Raw genomic sequence first — 19,154 nt, forward strand, 5'->3', positions numbered from 1 at the left:
GTGAATTAAAGAAATACATGCTATAACAAATGCATCATATTAGAAGTATCTTAAACCATAAAAAGGATTCCACAAATTTAAGATTTAAAATTTTTAATATGAAAAAGGATGTTAAAGACAGGAAGTGAAGAAAATCAAGTCATTACCAAACTCTCTACACCTTACTGTTTTTTTTGCTCCTGGACATATTTCTTACCGTTAACAATATCACCTTCTTGCAAGGGCCGTCTGTCTGGAATCCCATGACAGATCACTTCATTCACTGAAGTACAACAAGACTTTGGGAAATTATAGTAATTCAAGGGAGAAGGATAGCAATTTCTTGCAATGCATGCCTATAATAAATTAAAATACAGAGAAAATAATTTGGGATGTATAAAAAAATTAATCTTGTGCAATTAACCAGATTTTAAGATTTGAAAACTGAAAATTTTGCAGTGCAGGTGCTATTAATGAAGAATTTGCTTAATTATTTTATTTTAGAAATGGCCATATTTTTATCTTACACAGTAGGTACCAGGGTTTGTGCCAGTCAGACAGGCTGTAGGCAAACCAGTTTACTGATAATAGCAAAGGAAAAGCAAATTTACATATTATATATATAAATATGAAAATTCTAGTTTAGAATTAACTACTTAAGGAAAATATATTATTTTAAATAAAAAAGAGAAAGTAAATATTAACATGCACTTTTAATGTAATTATAATTTCTTATATAAAAACAGTCCAATATCCTTAAAGCCAAAAAAAGAATACTAATATAATTAAGATATGGAAAAGTACTTCACTACATCCATGTGGAACAACAAAGAAACCTCTAAGACAATGGTCTGGTTTTCTATAACAAGTCCTATTTTATTATAAGATATTTTTTATAAAGTGCCAGTCATAGCACATGTAATATTTTGCCATACTGCCATTTAGTATTCATATTAATAATTGTTAAATAGTTTCATATAACACAATTTGTGGAATATACAATATTTTGGCAATTTAAATTAAGTTTCTTAATTGCAAAAATCATCACTCCTTGCCAATAACCACATAAATAACACTTCTCCCTTGCTTAACAATTTACTCCTATATTTCTTATAGCAGACTGCCCTAACAATGCCAACTCCATCACTACCTGTGTACCAGCCTTAGGCAACTTAACCTCTCTCTGTCTCAGCTTCCTTACCTACAAAATGGAGATGCTAGTAGTAACTACCTCATGAAGCTGTTAGGATATTAAATGAGCTACTAAAAGAGCACCTGGCCAAAAGGAAATGCTCAAAGTGCTATTCCTGCATACTACATGTTTTATAACATATGGAACAATAACCAAAACATCATGGGTTATGACATTCTGAATATAGAGTCTTTAAAAACATACTCATGCTCAAGACACATTGCCAAATTTCCTTTAAAAGGGTGGTTATAATTATAATACCACCACATTTCATCATCCCCATATAGACAGAGGATATAAACATTTTTAAAAACAATTACTAATTTAATAGATCGTTACTTTTTATTTTTTTAAATATACTTAATATATATATATATTTTTTTTATTTTTTTATTTTTAGAGAGAGGGGAAGGGAGGAAGAAAGAGAGAGGTATCAACGTGTGGTTGCCTATCATGCACCCTGTACTGGGGCCTGGCCTACACCTTCGCTGTACCCTGACTGGGAATCGAAACAGTGACACTTCAGTTCTCAGGACAGTGCTCAATCCACTGAGCCACAGCCAGGGCTAATTTAGAAAATCTATGATTTGCATGTTTAATATTCACAGCACGTTTAATTAACTTTCCATCAGACTTATTAGCTAGTTATTGCTCTTTTGTGAACAATTATTCATATAATGTATGCACTCAGCTACTATAAAGGTCTCTCCTTGAAGGACAGGCAATCTTACAAAAACAAACAAACAAACCCAACTTCCAGCCAAGATGGAGGCATACGTAGATACGCTTTGCTTCCTTGCACAACCAAAAGAACAACAAATTTAAAAACAAAAACAACTAGAACTGCCAGAAAATTGAACTGTATGGAAGTCTGACAACCTAGGAGTTAAAGAAGAAACATTCATCCAGACTGGTAGTTGGGGAGGAGAGGACTCACAGCAAGGCAGCCCCTGGTGAACCAGGTGGTCCCACATTTGTGTGCAGATAAACTGGGAGGAACAACTGGGGAGTGTGATGACTGAGCAACCCAGGGTTCCAGTGCAGGGATATAAACCCTCAAAGCCTCTGGCTGTAAAAACCTGTAGAGGTTGGCACAGTGGGAAAAACTCCCAGCCTCACAGGAGAGTTTGTTGGAGAGACCCTCTGGGTCCTAGAACGTGCACAAACCCACCCACCTGCAAAATCAAAACCAGAAGGGCCTAATTTGCTTGTGGATAGTAGGGAATGTGACTAAAAGTGGAGCAAGAGCTGAGCAAGTGGCACTGTTCCCTCCCTGACTCCCTCCTCCACAGACAGTGCCACAACACAGTGAAGTGGATTGCCCCACCCTGGCCAACACCTAAAGCTCTGCCCCTTACTACATAACAGGCATGCTGAGACAAAGAAATATGGCCCAAAAAAGAACAGATCAAAACTCCAGAAAAAGAACTAAGCAATGAGGAGATAGCCAACCTATCAGATACAGAGTTCAAAACATTGGTAATCAGGATGCTCACAGAAATGATTGAATAGAGATGAAAAATAGAGGACGAAATGAAGGCTATGCAAAGTGAAATAAAGGAAAATATACAGGGAACCAACAGGGAAGGGAAGGAAACCAGGACTCAAATCAATGGTTTGTAGTAGAAGGAAAAAATAAACAGTCAACCGGAATAGAATGAAGAAACCAGAATTCAAAAAAAATGAGGAAAGGCTTAGGAACCTCCAGGGCAACTTTAAATATTCCAACGTCTGAATTATAGGGGTGCCAGGAGGCAAAGAACAAGAACAGGAAATTGAAAACTTATTTGAAAAAATAATGAAGGAAAACTTCCCCAATGTGGCAAAGGAAATAGACTTCCAGGAAGTCCAAGAAGCTCAGAGTCCCAAAGAAACTGGATCCAAGGACACATCCTAATTAAATTACCTAAGATTAAGGATAAGGAGAGAATCAAAAGCAGCAAGAGAAAAGGAGAGAGTTACCTACAAAGGAGTTCCTATAACACGATCCGCTGATTTCTCAAAAGAAACCTTGCAAGCAAGGGACTGGGAAGAAGTATTCCAAGTCATGAAAAGCAAGGAACTACATCCATAATTACTATATCCAGCAAAGCTATCATTTAGAATGGAAGGGCAGATAAAGTACTTCCAAGATAAGGTAAAGTTAAAGGGGTTCATCATTGCCAAGTCCTTGTTATAAGAAATGTTAAAGGGACTTATCCAAGAAAAAGAAAATCAGAACTATGAACAGTAAAATGACAATAAACTCACAACTATCAACAACTGAACCTAAAAACCAAAAACAAACTAAGCAAACAACTAGAACAGGAACAGAATCACAAAAATGGAGATCACATGGAGGGTTATCAGCAGCCACGGGGAGGAAGGAGGATGGGGGAAAAGGTACAGGGAATAAGTAGCATAGATGGTAGATAGAAAATAGACAGGGGGAGGTTAAGAACAGTGTGTAGAAGCCAAAGAACTTATATGTACGACCCATGCACATGAACAAAGTAGGGTGGAATGCTGGTGGGAGGCGGGGTGCTGGGTGGAAGTGGATAAATGCAAGAAAAAAATGGTACAACTGTAATAGCATAATCAATAAAATATACTTTAAGAACATATGTCCCTATATCATATTTACTCAGTGTAGCAAAAAAGTAGGTTTACAGTTGTTCATATGGAAAACAATACAATAATCAATAAGTATTAATAAAAGAATGAACTGTTTTATGCAAACACAACTGTAAACCTACTTTTGCCCCACCCTGTATCTGGTGTATTTATTGCCTTATTACTATGGATTTGGAAGGGAACTTTTTTTTTTACACTAATCCAGTTTCAGAACTTGTATTCTTTTTATTTTAGAATATCTGATGTATGCAGTGGCATGACTTATTTCAAGTACTAATAAAACTAATCATTTATAAAAGCTAAAGTAAAATATTAGAAAATCTGAGGTTTCAGAAACAAAGCATTTCACAGGCACTGAAAGATGTGAATAATGGCTGTTGAATATTTTTTATATTTAAAACAAAGTAAAAATTTGCTTTTAAATTAACTTAGCCAAGTTAACTTAGACATTCAGAACTTGTTTATTTAACTTTTACAACTCTAAAACATTTAATAATGTGAAAAAATTTCAAAGCATAAAAGTAAAATCCTTACTAAGTGTACAGCATGATCTATTTCTTCAGTAGTTACACCTGGTTTAATCATCCCAGCGGCAATATCCAGTACTTCTCTAGCAAGCTGTAAAAGAGAAACCCTTAATACTTAGTCCAGTAAAAGAGGAACGAAATAAAAGTGGAAATTTGTACCTTCTGCACTGTAACAGATTTTGTGAGAGATTCATAAAGTGCATCTCACTTTGAATATTACAACCCTGAATCTCCATTATAGAAACCAGTTGTATTTCCAATGCTCATCAATAAACATGTGTAAATATATAACTAAAAGTAGACTAACTAGTAAAGAGCTCAATAAATTTGATTGATTTCTATGTAAAAATGTACATATGTAGTCTAAACAATGATCAACTGGTAGAGGTTCAGTCCTGTCATATATTTCTCATAATGGGGAAAAAGAAGGGAAATAAAAGAATACATGAATGATTTTCCTCAAAGAATCACAGTACATAGTGATAGAAATATAAATGTCTACAGATTATCATAGAAAGTATCAAATCACTTTAAAACACTGAATAAAAACTTTAAGGATCATTTCTAAATAATCACTATCAATTTTTCAATTTTTTCCTTAGAAAAATGTGGACATGTGACTTCACTTAGCCACTAATACCATACTGTACAAGTATTCACAACAAGAGTTTTAGCTTAACTTCATATAAACCTTAAACTCTGCCCTTCATTAAAATAACCTGTGAAATAAATGACAAAATATCATAAAAACCTGGTTCTTAAAAAAAAATACAAAGGGTAACAAAAATAAATTCTCAACTAAATATATATTTTCTGCCATATTCATTTTCAAATAGGATACTTAAGTATAAAACAACTGCTGCACAGAATTATATACTAACAAAAGTTTTTTAAGTATTGGGCTGGCCAAAAAGTTCATTTAGTTTTTCCTGTATGATAGCTCTAGTAGTGCTTAGTTGTTTTAACTTCATTTGAGACAATTTTGTTAGATTGCATTGTGACAGCTGTCATATCAGTGTACATTTTTAAAAACTTATCAAAATTGGTGTATTTTTGTACAGCCATTTTAATATTGAAGACAGAAGAAAATATGCAGTATTTTCAGTGTGTTATGCTTTATTATTTCAAGAAAGGTAAAAATGCAACTGAAATGCAAAACAAGATATGTTGAGTGTATGGAGAAGGTGCTGTGACTGATTGAACACATTCAAAGTGTTTTGTGAAGTTTTTTGGTAGTACTGACATTTGGGCCAAACAATTCTTTGCTGTGGGGCTGTCTTAAGCATTGGAATATATTTAGCAGCACACCTGGCCTCTATCCACTAGAAGCCAATAGCAGAAGATAGCCAACATACTCAAAATATCCAAATCAATAAAGTTAATGGTAAAAATGAAAAATGTGTCTTATTTCATGGAAAAAAACTAAACCAATTTTTGGCCAACCCAGTAAGTATGGCTAGTCATAGCCTTACAACATAACACACCTGCCCTTTGTAAATCAGCAAGTCACTGACTTCATGTCTAACAACTGCTTAAACGTGTCCTACAACCATGAGGGAAAAAATGCTTACCCTACATACAAGCCGCATCCCTTCTATATCTTCAGATGAGAGTAATTTAATTTGAGAGGTACCTTTAAGCGCCTGTTCAGATTCAGACATTCCTGGAAAGGAAAAACAAGTGAACAGAGGGAAGATGTAGTTATGAGGCATAATTATTTTCCCAATGACATAATAAGTTTCACTATTTCACACACGGGTATTTTGTATTTTGGAGGGTCTGGGCCAGATTTCTCAAAACAATATTTTCAACATAAAAAGGAAATTTGCTAAATAAACTGAAGAATTCTAAATAACAAATTTACAGATCTATTAGAATTCAGTCTATATGGATTATTTGTTATATGACAGGCAGTGTGCTAATAAGGTCAGTAAGTGATTCCCATTCAAACTGTAGCACAAAATTTACAAACTGCTTTCATGATCACCATCTCATAATGAAACTATGCACCAGCAACTGAAGAATCAATTACACACATGTATTTTTTAAAATAGGAACCTAAGTCAGTGTTTTTCAAGCTGCTGTTGGTGGCCTATTAGTATGTGCTATGACTAGTATTTTTAAAATAAGTAAAATAAAACAGATTATATCATACAAGGAGTAGGGATAAGTGCTACTGTGAAATGTTTGTTGATTTACACAACATGCATACACATATACACAGATCATATTATAAAATATATTTCTCACTCTGGGTTACAATAAAAAATACGGAAAAATATTGCCCTAAAAATCTTCATTAATAAAATTAATTAATGAACTATTATTCATATATATTTAAAAATATTAGAGCCAGTACACTAATTATTTCAAAATCTGTCAAAAAGAATATATGTATTTTTATAAATGCTGATATAAAAATCCCAATTAAAATATTAAACAGAATCCAAGATACATATAATACACCATGACTGAAGTGAGATTCATTTTGCAAAGGTAAAGATAGTTAAATATTAACAAATCTAATAATTCACCAAAGATTAAGGAAGGCAAAGTAAATCAATGATCATCTAGATAGTTAATTCTGATAACACAGCCAGCACAATAACTATAAATATCAAACCAAGAACCTACATCATGGAATGCCCACTATCTGCACCACTATTTAACACTGTCCACACAGTACCAGCAGGTGTTTAAACAAGAGGAAGAAATAAGACATACAAATTAGAAAGAAAAGAACAAAACCTTTATCAATTTCAGATATGATTAATATATCCCTAGAGTAGGACCCCTGGCAAGTTGGCAGATTATAAGATAAATATGTCAAAATCAGTAACTTTCCCACATACAAATGAAATGAGCTAGAAGATAGTATAACTAAAAAAAAAAATAAAGTATCAAGGAATAAACTTAATGAAAGACCTAATGAAGAAAAATTTCAAAATACCACTGAAAGAGATAGAGGAGACTTAAATAAAACAGAAAAACATACCCTGTTCTTGGATAGGAAGCCTCAATATTGTAAAGGTGTCAATTCTTCCAAAATTAGTCTATAAATTTAATACTATCCCAGTAAAGAATGCAACAGGATATTTTGGGGAACCAGACAAACTGATTCCAAATTTCATATAAAAAAACAAACATGTGAGAATAGCCAGGAAAATTCTGAAAAAGAGGAAAGGTGAAGGCAACAAGGCCTACCAATTAAAACATTACATAGGTATTATAATTAAGAGTTTGACAATGGCACATGATTAGATAAATGGGACAATGAAACAGAATAAAAAAACAGACTCACAGACCTGTCAGAATTTAATGTAATTATATTATACAAAATTTTAAATCAATAGGAAAAAGATATTTTAAATAACTAGTAATCTGAAAACCAGATATTCTTTCAGGGAGGGAGTTACATCCATATTTAATTCTTTATACTAAATAAAAATTGTCACTAATAAAAAGACTGAAACCATAAAAACAGTGGAAGAAAAAAATGGAAAAATATTTTTATAATCTCTGAACCAAGAGGGTTTCTCTAGGTCATTAAGCTACAGACACCTTAAAAGATAACACAGATAAATTTTATTAGAGAAAAATGCTGAAAATGTGTCATAAATGTAATGCTATAAACAGAGACAAAATGCAAATGTTCATTTGGGATAAAACAGTTATAGCACGTAACATCAAAGGATTATTTTCCTTAGTATAGAAAGAGTGCTTATAAATCAGGATGGAAAAACTAGTAACATAATTGAAAAAAAAAAGGCTAAGGATGAATAGTTCAAAAGGAAAGAAAATGGCTTTTAGCATATAAGAAGATGTTCAACCTTATTCGTAATTGAAAACTACATGTTAAAATAACAGCAAAATACCATCTTTTATCTTTCAGTTTAGCACAGATCACAAAGTTTGATAATACACTACTGCTGGGGAAGATAAGGGAAAGAAGAGACTCCTATATGTTAATGGAAGTAACAACTGGCAAAATCTCTAACATTTGTTTTATCTCTCAAAATAAAAAATGCATGTATTCTTTGATGCAGCTTTTTTACTTCAACCAATTAACCTACAGAAATACTCTCACATGTACCTAAACACATAACTTGAGAGAACAGTTACCACAGTCAAAGAAGTAAAAAATCTGGAAATAATCTGAATACACAGTAGGAAGAGGCTGGTTTAATAAATTATGATACACCCACACAGTGAAACACTTGTCATTAAAAAGAAAGATGTAGTTTTATGGGCTCATATGGACCTCTCTACAAGATGTACTGAGAGAATATAATAGGGTGAAAAGATATATATAGTTTGTTCCTATCTGGGGAGAACACCTGATATGTGTACACACATAAATTATCTCTGGAAAGTTCAGCAACTGTTGTTAATAATTCTTATATCTTTAGGAGTAGGACTTTCTTTTCCCTGTGTAATATTTTATCATATTAGAATTTACCATGTCTATATACTTTTAAAAATTGTATTTAAAATATTAAGTACAGGCAAAGGAAATTATTCATCCTGAAGAGGTATGTATCATTCAGACTATCTTTTCCTTCAATGAATTGGGTTGGCCAAAAAGTTTGTTTAGTTTACGCTATTAAAATAAAAGACACATTTTTTTATTTTCACCAATAACTTTATTGATTTGGATATTTTGAGTATGTCAGCTATTTCATGTGTGATATAATGTTGACTGTTCTTAATTAATGTCTCAATTTGATCCCTATCAACTTCAACTAGTCTACTCAACTGTGGAGCATCATCCAGTGAGAAATCTCCAACACAAAACTTCGCAAAGCACTTTAGACATGTTCGATCAGTCACAGCACCTTCTCCATATACTGCACAAATCTTTTTTTGCATTTCGGATTCATTTTTACCTTTTTGAAATAATAAAATAATAATTTTACTATTTTGGCAACATAATGTGCCAAAATGTTACATATTTTCTTCCATCTTCAATATTAAAATGGCTACACAAAAATCCACCAATTTTGATGTTTTTTTTAAATGCACACAGATATGACAACTGTCACGGTACAATCCAACAAAATTGTTTCCAATGAAGTTAACGACAACTAAGCACTACTAGAGCCATCTTAGGGAAAAAAAACAAATGAACTTTTTGGCCAACCCAATATCTGAAATAGTAAAGTTTAACTAAATTTTTAAATTATATTGATAAAATGTAATTGGTTCCGTACTTCTTAGAGAACAAAACAATAGTAGCTTAGCTTAACAGATTTAACTACACGAAAATACTGATATTCAACTGTTTTTGGCATGCAAAAGCAGTAATTTCACATAATCCAACTTAAATTATGTCTACAGGCCCAAAAAGGTCAGAGATTGCTCCACTTCTACTGCAAATTATCTACCTTCTCTACGTGCCTCACTATCATCATCTATAAAATGAAAAAGACAATAGAACCCACCCCAGGAATAACATATGTGAGAACTTAGCACAGTGCCTGACACATAGTTATAAAAAAATAAAGATCAGTTATAGAATCATCATCATTACTACTACTATAATTATTACCATTACTGCTGGTTCTATTACTGCTATAAGTCCAGTCTTTTTATTTTTTTTAAGACTGCATTTGTTTAGGTTTAGAGAAAGGAGAAGGAAGAAGGAAGAAGGAAGAAGGGAAAGGAAAGGAAAGGAACATCAATGTGCAGTTGCCTGTCTCACACCCCCTACTGGGGACCTGGCTCACAACCCAGTCATGTGTTCTGACTAGGAATCAAACTGGTGACCATTTGGTTCGCAAGCTGGCACTCAACCACTAAGCCACACCTGTCCAGTCTTTAGTTAGGCATGCATTTTAGGCCTACACAATCTGTGTTTATTTATTTAATTAAAGTAAGAGGACATGTTAAAATTAAACTTTTTTTAAACCTAGAATTTGATATAACACATTATATTATGTCAAATGTAGTCTGTAACATCTATATAATGTTTTCACAATGGGGCAGATTTCTTGGAAGAAAAGAATCTTTATCTTCACAAATGTAAAAGCCATATTTACATTTATTAGAAATCCAGCACTAAAACAAAAACAAAAAACAAAGCAAGCATTGAAAAATGTCTCCAAGAAAAAACACTCCTTTATTTTACAGTAGTCATCAGGCTTACACATTGAAAACTGAGGAATCAGCACAACAGAACTCACCTAAAGGGTGATCAGCATAGTCTGGTCTTTGAATATAACTTGGCACTGGCCTTGTTGGCATCTAAAAATATCAAATATGTATGTTAGTTAAAACCAATTCAAATATGAAAACACTTTTCATAATTAAAATTTACTAACAAAGGATGTAAAAGTGGGAGAAAAACACTAACAAGTTACTTCATTTAAATGAAAAAAGTTTTAAATGACAACTTAATTATAATATACCTATTTCATGAAGATTAAGCTTCATTTCCCTGGTGCTAACACCGGTTAAATATCATAAGGGGGAGAGTGGCCAAGGCCATTAAGGATTTAACATCACATGCAGATATCCAGGTGCCCACATTGTTCCCAAGAAACTGGCAAACAAACAATAAAATAATGTCTCTAAGTAAATATACACCATTACATCCCTGATCATTATCTCTGGGAGGTAGGATTAAAAAGCATTCTTATATTGTTGATATTTGTCCAAATTTTTAAAGATGCATTTCTTTTATTTTAAAAAGAAAATCAGTAAAAAATTTAAACATTTATGGATGACAAATTTTAACTTAAATGGATTCCTCTGTTGACCCTCTGAAAACCATCTGACAAAAAACACAGGGGTGAGAGTGGTAGGAAACCATATCAAAAGTAAGGTCAAAATACACATTAAAAAATTTTAGAAAAGTAGTGATATACACCACCATCACGCCAACCAGACAACAGCTATTATACCACTTTCTTTTTTCTTTTATTTTTTAAAATATATTTTATTGATTATGCTATTACAATTGTCCCATTTCCCCCTTCCCTCCCCTACACCCTGTACACCCTCTCCCACCCACATTCCCCCCCTTTAGTTCATGTCCATGTGTCATAAGTTCTTCAGCTTCTACGTTTCCCATACTATTCTTTCCCTCCCCCTGTCTATTTTCTACCTACCATCTATGTTGCTTATTCTCTGTACGTTTTCCCCTCTCTCCTCCTCCCACTCCCCTGTTGCTAACCCTCCATGTGATCTCCATTTCTGTGGTTCTGTTCCTGTTCTAGTTGTTTGCTTAGTTTGTTTTAGTTTTTGTTTTAGGTGTGGTGGTTAGTAATTCTGAGTTTTTTGTCCTTTTACTGTACATTTTTTATCTTGTTTTTCTTAGATAAGTCCCTTTAACATTTCATATAGTAAGGGCTTGGTGATGATGAACTTCTACATTTCCCATACTATTTAACTTGACCTTATCTGAGAAGCACTTTACCTGCCCTTCCATTCTAAATGAAAGCTTTGCTAGATAGAGAAATCTTGGATGTAGGTCCTTGCCTTTCATGACTCGAATACTTCTTTCCAGCCCCTTCTTGCCTGTAAGGTCTCTTTGGAGAAATCAGCTGACAGTCTGATGGGAACTTCTTTGTAGGTAACTGTCTCCTTTATCTCTTGCTGCTTCTAGGATTCTCTCCTTCATTTTAATTTTGGCTAATGTAATTATGACGTGCCTTGGTGTGTTCCTCCCTGGGTCCAACTTCTTTGGGACTCTCTGAGCTTCCCGGACTTTCTGGGAGTCTATTTCCTTCGCCAGATTGGGGAAGTTCTCCTTGATTATTTGTTCAAATAACTTTTCCACTTGTTGTTCTTCCTCTTCCCCTTCTGGCACCCCTATAATTCAGATGTTGGAACATTTAAAGATGTCCTGGAGGTTCCTAAGCCTCTCATTTTTTTGAATTCTTGTTTCTTCATTCTTTTCTTATTGGATATTTCTTTCTTTCTTTCTTCTGGTCCACACCATTGATTTGAGTCCCAGTTTCCTTCCCATCACTATTGGTTCACTATACATTTTCCTTTATTTCACTTAGTGTAGCCTCATTTTTTCATCTAATTTGCAACCAAATTCAACCAAAATGTGAGCATTCTGATTCCCAGTGCTTTGAACTGTGCATCTGATAGACTGATGATCTCTTCGTTGCTTAGTTGTATTTGTTCTGGAGCTTTGATCTGTTCTTTCATCTGGGCTATTTTATTTTTGTCTTGTCTTGATGCGCCCATTACATAGTGAGGGGCAGAGCCTTAGTTGTTTACCCAGGTGGGGCAACCCAATTGTGATGCTTTATGTGGAGAGGGGTCTGAGAGGGAACAATGGCGCTTGCTCCACTCTGCTGGATTTCACTCCCTTCCACCACTTCCCCCAAGCAAACTGGGCCCTTCTGGTGACAATTTTCTTGCGGATGGGCTTGTGTATGTTCTAGGACCCTGTGGGTCTCTCCAATGAACTCTCCTGTGAGGCTGGGAGCCTCTCCCGGAACCTCTATCCCCACAGGTGTTTTCAATAGGTGTTTTGAGGCTTTATGCCCCCACGCTGGAGCCCTGGGTTGCGCAGTCTGTCTTTCTCCCTAGTGTTGCCTGGTTTATCTGTACATGAATGTGGGATCGCCCAGTTCACCAGCCACCTTGTGTGCCACGCCCCTCCACAATGTGCTGTCTCGCTGGGTCCACCAGCTGCCACCTTGCACACCTGGGGTCCACCAGCCACTGCTTTTTTTGCCATGACCCCTCTCCACCCAGCTACCCCACTCCACCCTTCCTACCTGTCTGGATGAATGTGTCTATTTTATCTCCTTGGTTGTTGGACTTCCATACAATTCAATTTTCTGTCAGTACTGGTTGTTTTTTTGTTTCTAATTTTTTGTTGTCCTTATTTTGGTTCTGTAAGGAGGCGCTGTGTGTCTACCTACACCTCCATCTTGGCCAGAAATCCCACTTTCTTTTTTTGAGATTAAAAAAGTTTTCATCCTTTCATCTAAAATTTTTTCTCCTTTTTCATGATTGCCAATTATCCCTATTAACTTCCAAATAATGTACCATAAAAAGTGCTAGAATGTGAACAATCCTAATTATATGGATTCATAATACGAATACAAATTAGAGGTACCATTTTTGGGGAACTGAAAACTCTGAAAATTGGTTTAAAAGAATGTGAAATTTTTATTACCTTATTTACTCACCAGTGGATAATGTGGTCGGAGTTTACCAGTGTATCGATAACCTGCCCATGGGTCAGTGTTAATATCACCTTCTAGAGTCCAGGAAGACACTTCTCGCTTTGCCTTTTCATCTTCTGCATGATGGATGGATAAAAGAAGAGGAGAGAGAAAAAGAAATGCCTCAGTGGTCAAGCTACTGAGCAGCATCATGCTTTATCTCTCGTTTGAACGCCACACCAAAGAGCCCAGGCACAAAAATTCAGCCACCTCTCATCTTAACCTCTATCATCAAAGCTATTGCTTTCTTGCTATGTGTACAACCCTACAATACCTCAAATATCTAAGTGTCTTGTGAGAAAAAGCCCAAGCTAACCATATTGTAAGCTTTTATACAATATCAACTAGGAGCAGCTCATAGTAGAACACCTTTTCTCAAGTAAATGCTAAATGTATTCTCTCTACAATATCAATGTATAGATAGGAAGCCCGTTTTGAAACACAAAATCTGAGCCTAGGCAAAATTTCTGAGATCATGTATTACAAATGAATTCTGTGCTCTTATTAAAAGGACAGATTCTAAATAACCCCAAAGCAAATTTAAAGTAAAAGAAAAAATTAAAATTTCCCACTTAGTTGATGAATATTTCAAGTCAATATTTCAAATTGCTTTAAAAATTTCATGAGCATCATTTGCCCTTTTTTCCAGGACAGGAGTAACAGGAGGTAGGAAAAGGTAAAAAATAATGGGATGGAACAATCAGTAGGAAGTTACTGAAAACTCAGTATAAAATTTTAAGAATCACAACTTCCCACCCCCATTACCAGGTTAGTCATTAATACATAACGCTGTATTTACTGAAATGCACCTAAGGCCCCTTTTCACACAGAACAGACTCTCTACAGTATCTGATATCAGCAAACTGACTGCACCTCTAACTACAATGTAAAATAAAACAACTAATAAACAGAACCTTAAATAGCAGGAGTTAAAATCCCTGCTTGACAAAGTATCTACCCATATATTTCCCAAGCACATTCATCTTTTCCTAATTACTGCCATGTTGTCACAAGTTTTAAAAATCAGGCTTCAGATCATTTTAGAAGTGTATGAGGAAAAATACAACTCCCCTTTAAAACAATCTATTTAAAATACAAAATTAAGAAGTGATGATATCACACTAAATTAAGCTGGTGAGGAATGGTGAAATAGGTGAAGGTGGTCAAAAGGTACAAAATTCCAGTTATAACAAACGAGTTCTGGAGATGTAATGTACAGCATGGTGACTGAAGTCAACAAAAACAACAAAGACAATCTAGTCACATTTCCTCATTTTATACATGACAAAACTGAGTTAAGGAGGGTCATGCAGGCAGAGATATGTGGGGGGAATGCAAAAATACAGCCAATCCATTCACACTCTGGAAGAGAATACAAATATAATATTACATATAAAGTAAAGGAATAGAAAAAAATAATAGAAAAAATGAAAGAAAAGCTCTACTGTGCTACTGAAATTTTAAATATCTTTCTCCCCTCTGGAGTTCAAGAAAGCCACTGTGAATATTAATGTCAATAGGGAGACTGTCTCTGGTCCCAGGACAAAAATGGACTGCCTTCACTGCCACAGGGTCAAACATTATAGAAAGGTTAGAAATGCAGGCTCGCTGAGAACTGCTTCAGTTATGCATTGCATCAAGTGCTTTTGTCTGAAACATGAACCTCAAGAATGATTTTCACTGAAACCTAGGAGAGAATAACAATCAAGATGCAGGCTTTTTGCTTTAACATACTCCTAAGGAGGAAGCAAGGAGAAGGAAGTAAAATTTTTCAAACCTTCTGATCTGCATTCCAAGGCTTCCACAATCTACTTTCGAAAGAGAATTGAAAGACCTCCAACAAATAACCAAAAAGCTACCTAAGTGAGACTGAAATGTGGCAAGTTGTTTTAGAATAAACATTGCAAAAGTCAGTTTGTTTACATTTTAGGATCAATTTGATCTGAGCCCTAAATGCTAGACACATAATGGACATATAATTAATCTGAATTGGACTGGGATTGGTAACGAAATTCCAAATTGACTAATCTTTTTCAAAAAGCTGTGAAAACACTGGGCAGTGTAAATAAAAACCTGCAAGCTGCCTCTCAAACATTTCTATGAAATGGAGCCAGGTAAGCTAGAGGTAGGGTCAGAGAGTACCTGCTACGTTCATAATCTGGCTCAGAGTACATCACATGCAGGCTTTGGTCTTTAAAAAAATCCATGGAGGATTCTTTCCAGTCAGCTGATATAAAATAACTGCATATATCGAGTTTTGCCTAGGATAGTACCATCTGATCACAATTCTGACTCAGTTCTTCCAGAGATGGCTAGTAAGTAGTTTGGGAGCACTTATTATAACTCTGTACATATGTTAAGCTCCTTCCATGGATTTATTCATTTAATTTTCAGAAAAGACTTAAAATTTCTGTAGTTTGGAGGTCAAGCTCAAAATAATGCCTGCTTGCAAAGCTTGGTGGAACCAGATCTGAAACATTACATAAAACCTTATATGCAATCCAAAAATCAAGCACACTTGTTTGGATGGTAGAGAAGTAGAATAAAGGATTATTTACTTTTGGTGTTTTGTTTTGTTTTTTGAAGGAGTTTTTACAGCATATTTTTGGCTACTCAAAAAACAATCTGTCAAATGCTTCCATCTTTTAATTTAGGAAATGGGAGACAAAGAAACACAGTAAGAGGTCTATCCAGAAAGTATCCATCCATGTAATATGAAAAATAGACATTTACTGAAGAAGATATAAGAAACATTGTACACAGGGCAATGATACCTAAGTCCCCTTCAAAGCAGGCACCTTCGGACCTCACATAGTTTCCCCAGTAGCTATCAGCTGCCCTGTCACATTTTCTTGATTCTCATCGATGGCCTGAAATCTCTTTCCTTTCAAAGGTGATTTTAATTTTGAGAAAAGCCAGAAGTTGCTGGTGCCAAATCTGGGCTGTAGGGGGGCTGAGTCGCTGGGGTGATTTGATGTTTTGCCAAGAAACTCTGCATGAGATGTGATGCATGAGCAGGCAGACTGTCGTGATGAAGATGCCAATCACCTATAGCTGATTGCCCATAGCTGCGGCCTTCTGAATCATCCGCATAGTTTCCAGGGGAATATTCAAGCTTAATGCAAACTTTGATGCAGATTTGTTGCTCTACTTGCTCAGTCATTTTGAAAGTGATGGCCACACAGTACACTCAACGGCGCCTACCGTCCCCACAGACTAGTGCAGTGGTGGTACCAATGTTCACACATGTGCATTCCAGTCCACTCTCCTTGGCTGCCAGTCTATTCTCCATCAAGTCGCACAAACCATTCTCCTTATAGTAACAATGGCTGGATTTTTTTTCTGGATAGACTATTTTACACACACACACACACACACGGTCTGGAACAAATAACACCTTTTTTATTACAAAATCACAAGCATCTACTTCTGTAACATAACAGTATCATACTCAAACACACCACATGACATTTTAGGTAAAATGTTCAAATTAAAACTATAAATTATTATACCCATATTATTACCCTACCAACCACACTCAAGCAGGTATTACTTCTACTGGATCCTGTATATTAGTGATATATGACAAGAGTGCAGAATAACAGAGCATTAAGATGTGAAAGTGCTACAACTTTTACATATCAGACTAAAAGCAAATGCTACTATGTACACTCTGACAGGAAACATGATACAGGAAATATGCACCCCCTGGAAACAAAAACAGCTGAAAGATGTGCTGCCGCACAGGTAAACACAGCTCACCTCCTCACACAATCACATCAAAATTACAACTAAATTATAGAACAATCATCATTCAGACTGTAAGATCTCGAGCTGAATGGAAGTCTTCCAACTACAAGTTAAAGAACAAACCACATCGTGACTGGCAGGAGGGGCAGAGATGCAGAATAGTCTGGTCCCACACCCACGTGTCGAGAGGCAGGGATATCTTAGGAGTGAAGCATCCCAGCCCCACCACAGGCCCCCAGCCCAGGGTTGTAATGCCAGGAAGATAAATCCTAATAACTTCTGCTTGTAAAAACCAGTGGGGATTGAGGCTTTGGATGACAGAAACTGAGGGAGTCCCTGGAAGTTCCTTTTAAAGGACTTGCACTAAGACTTACTCAGATATACTTGCTCTGACATCCAGTGCAGGGGCAGCAAAGTGAAAGGCACCAGGGACACACAGGGAGGAAATGAATGCCTAGCATCAGGTTGAGAGCTGAAGGGTAGCTTTCTCTCAGACAGAAGTGTTGGCAGAGGTCACTGTTCCTTTTCCAAACCCTCCCCTCACACAGCAACAGAGAGCCAGCAGGTGGGCTCCTTTTCAGAGAGTCCACCAACCTGGATCACACTGTTTACCCCATCCTGCTCATTCCCTGAGGCCGTGCATCACGCAAGTTGCACATCAACCCAAGGTGTTTCTGGTGGCTTTTCCACACGAATGGTTTGTCTTGGTCCATGCTTCAGATTTTCCTAAATTCTTCCAAACAAGCAGCATCTGGCTTCAAAGAGCCCCGTATATCTCGCTAAGTTGCCCCAGGCCCAGCACTAGCAGCAGCTGGCCTTGTTTCACAACTTGGTCTGTCCTGGGTACCTCCAAGCCCAGAATAAGTAGCAGCCATTTGTAGATAGCTTTGTAGCTTATGCTGTGTGACCCCAGGCAGAACTCAGGTGGTCGCTGACCCTGGATGTGCTAGGAGCAATCAAGGCTGAACTATAAAAGAGGGTGTACACAATGCACAGAGTAGGCACACCTCATGTACACAGCTTGGATAATGGGAAAAGCAGTGCCACTGGGCCCTACTAAACAACTACTATATTAGGCCATTCTATCAAGCCTGAGAGCTGCAGCAGCTCTACCAAATACATAGAAACAAACACAGGGAGGCCACCAAAATGAGGAGACAAGGAAACATGGCTCAGGTGAAACAAGGCCCTGCTCCAGACAGTCATTGGCAAATGAAAGGATAGAACAAAACTCCAAAGAAAGAACAAAATAAAATGGAGACAAGCAAGCTACTAGATACAAAGTTTATAACACTAGTTATAAGGATGCTCAATGAACTTACAGAAAGATCAGATGAACTCAGAGAGAATTTCAACATATAAAAGGACTAGTTAGAAATGAAGGACACACTAATTGAAATGAAGAACAATTTACAGAGGATCAACAGTAGAGTGGATGAAGCTGAGAATCAAATCAGCATTTGGGATATAAGGAAGCAAAAAAACAACCAATCAGACTTCAATAAGAAAAAAGACTACAGACAAAAAAGAGGATGGTGTAGGTGCTTCTGGGACAGCTTCTGGGCAACTTCAAGTGTACCGACATTTGCATCATGGGGGTGTTGGAAGAAGACGAGAGACATAAAGAAATTGGAAACCTATTTTAAAAAAATAATGAAAGAGCCCTGGCTAGTGTGGATCAGTGGATTGAGTGATGGTCTGCAAACAAAGGATCACTGGTTCAATTCCCAGTCAGGGCACATGACTGGGTTGTGGGCCAGGTCCATGGCTAGGGGCTTACGAGAGGCAACCACACACTGATGTTTCTCTCCCTCCCTTTCTCCCTTCCTTTCCCTCCTTCTAAAATAAATAAATGAAATCTTAAAAAAAAATAATGGAAGAAAATTTCCCTAACTTGGTGAA

The 19,154-nt window shown here is 36.0% G+C and overlaps 1 protein-coding gene across 1 annotated transcript in view; it reads right to left on the minus strand.

The window, feature by feature from the left end:
- Positions 1-19,154, minus strand: part of METAP1 (methionyl aminopeptidase 1) — an 83,650-nt gene that overhangs the window by 17,292 nt on the left and 47,204 nt on the right. The window contains exons 3-7 of the mRNA XM_028506149.2: positions 13,467-13,579; positions 10,494-10,554; positions 5,883-5,974; positions 4,319-4,402; positions 197-335 (exon numbers count right to left, since the gene is read on the minus strand). Coding sequence (XP_028361950.1) covers positions 197-335; positions 4,319-4,402; positions 5,883-5,974; positions 10,494-10,554; positions 13,467-13,579 — 489 coding nt within the window. The remainder of the gene's footprint in view (positions 1-196; positions 336-4,318; positions 4,403-5,882; positions 5,975-10,493; positions 10,555-13,466; positions 13,580-19,154) is intronic.

The sequence above is a fragment of the Phyllostomus discolor genome, chromosome 1 (genome assembly GCF_004126475.2).
Source record: "Phyllostomus discolor isolate MPI-MPIP mPhyDis1 chromosome 1, mPhyDis1.pri.v3, whole genome shotgun sequence".
Lineage (NCBI taxonomy): Eukaryota > Metazoa > Chordata > Mammalia > Chiroptera > Phyllostomidae > Phyllostomus > Phyllostomus discolor.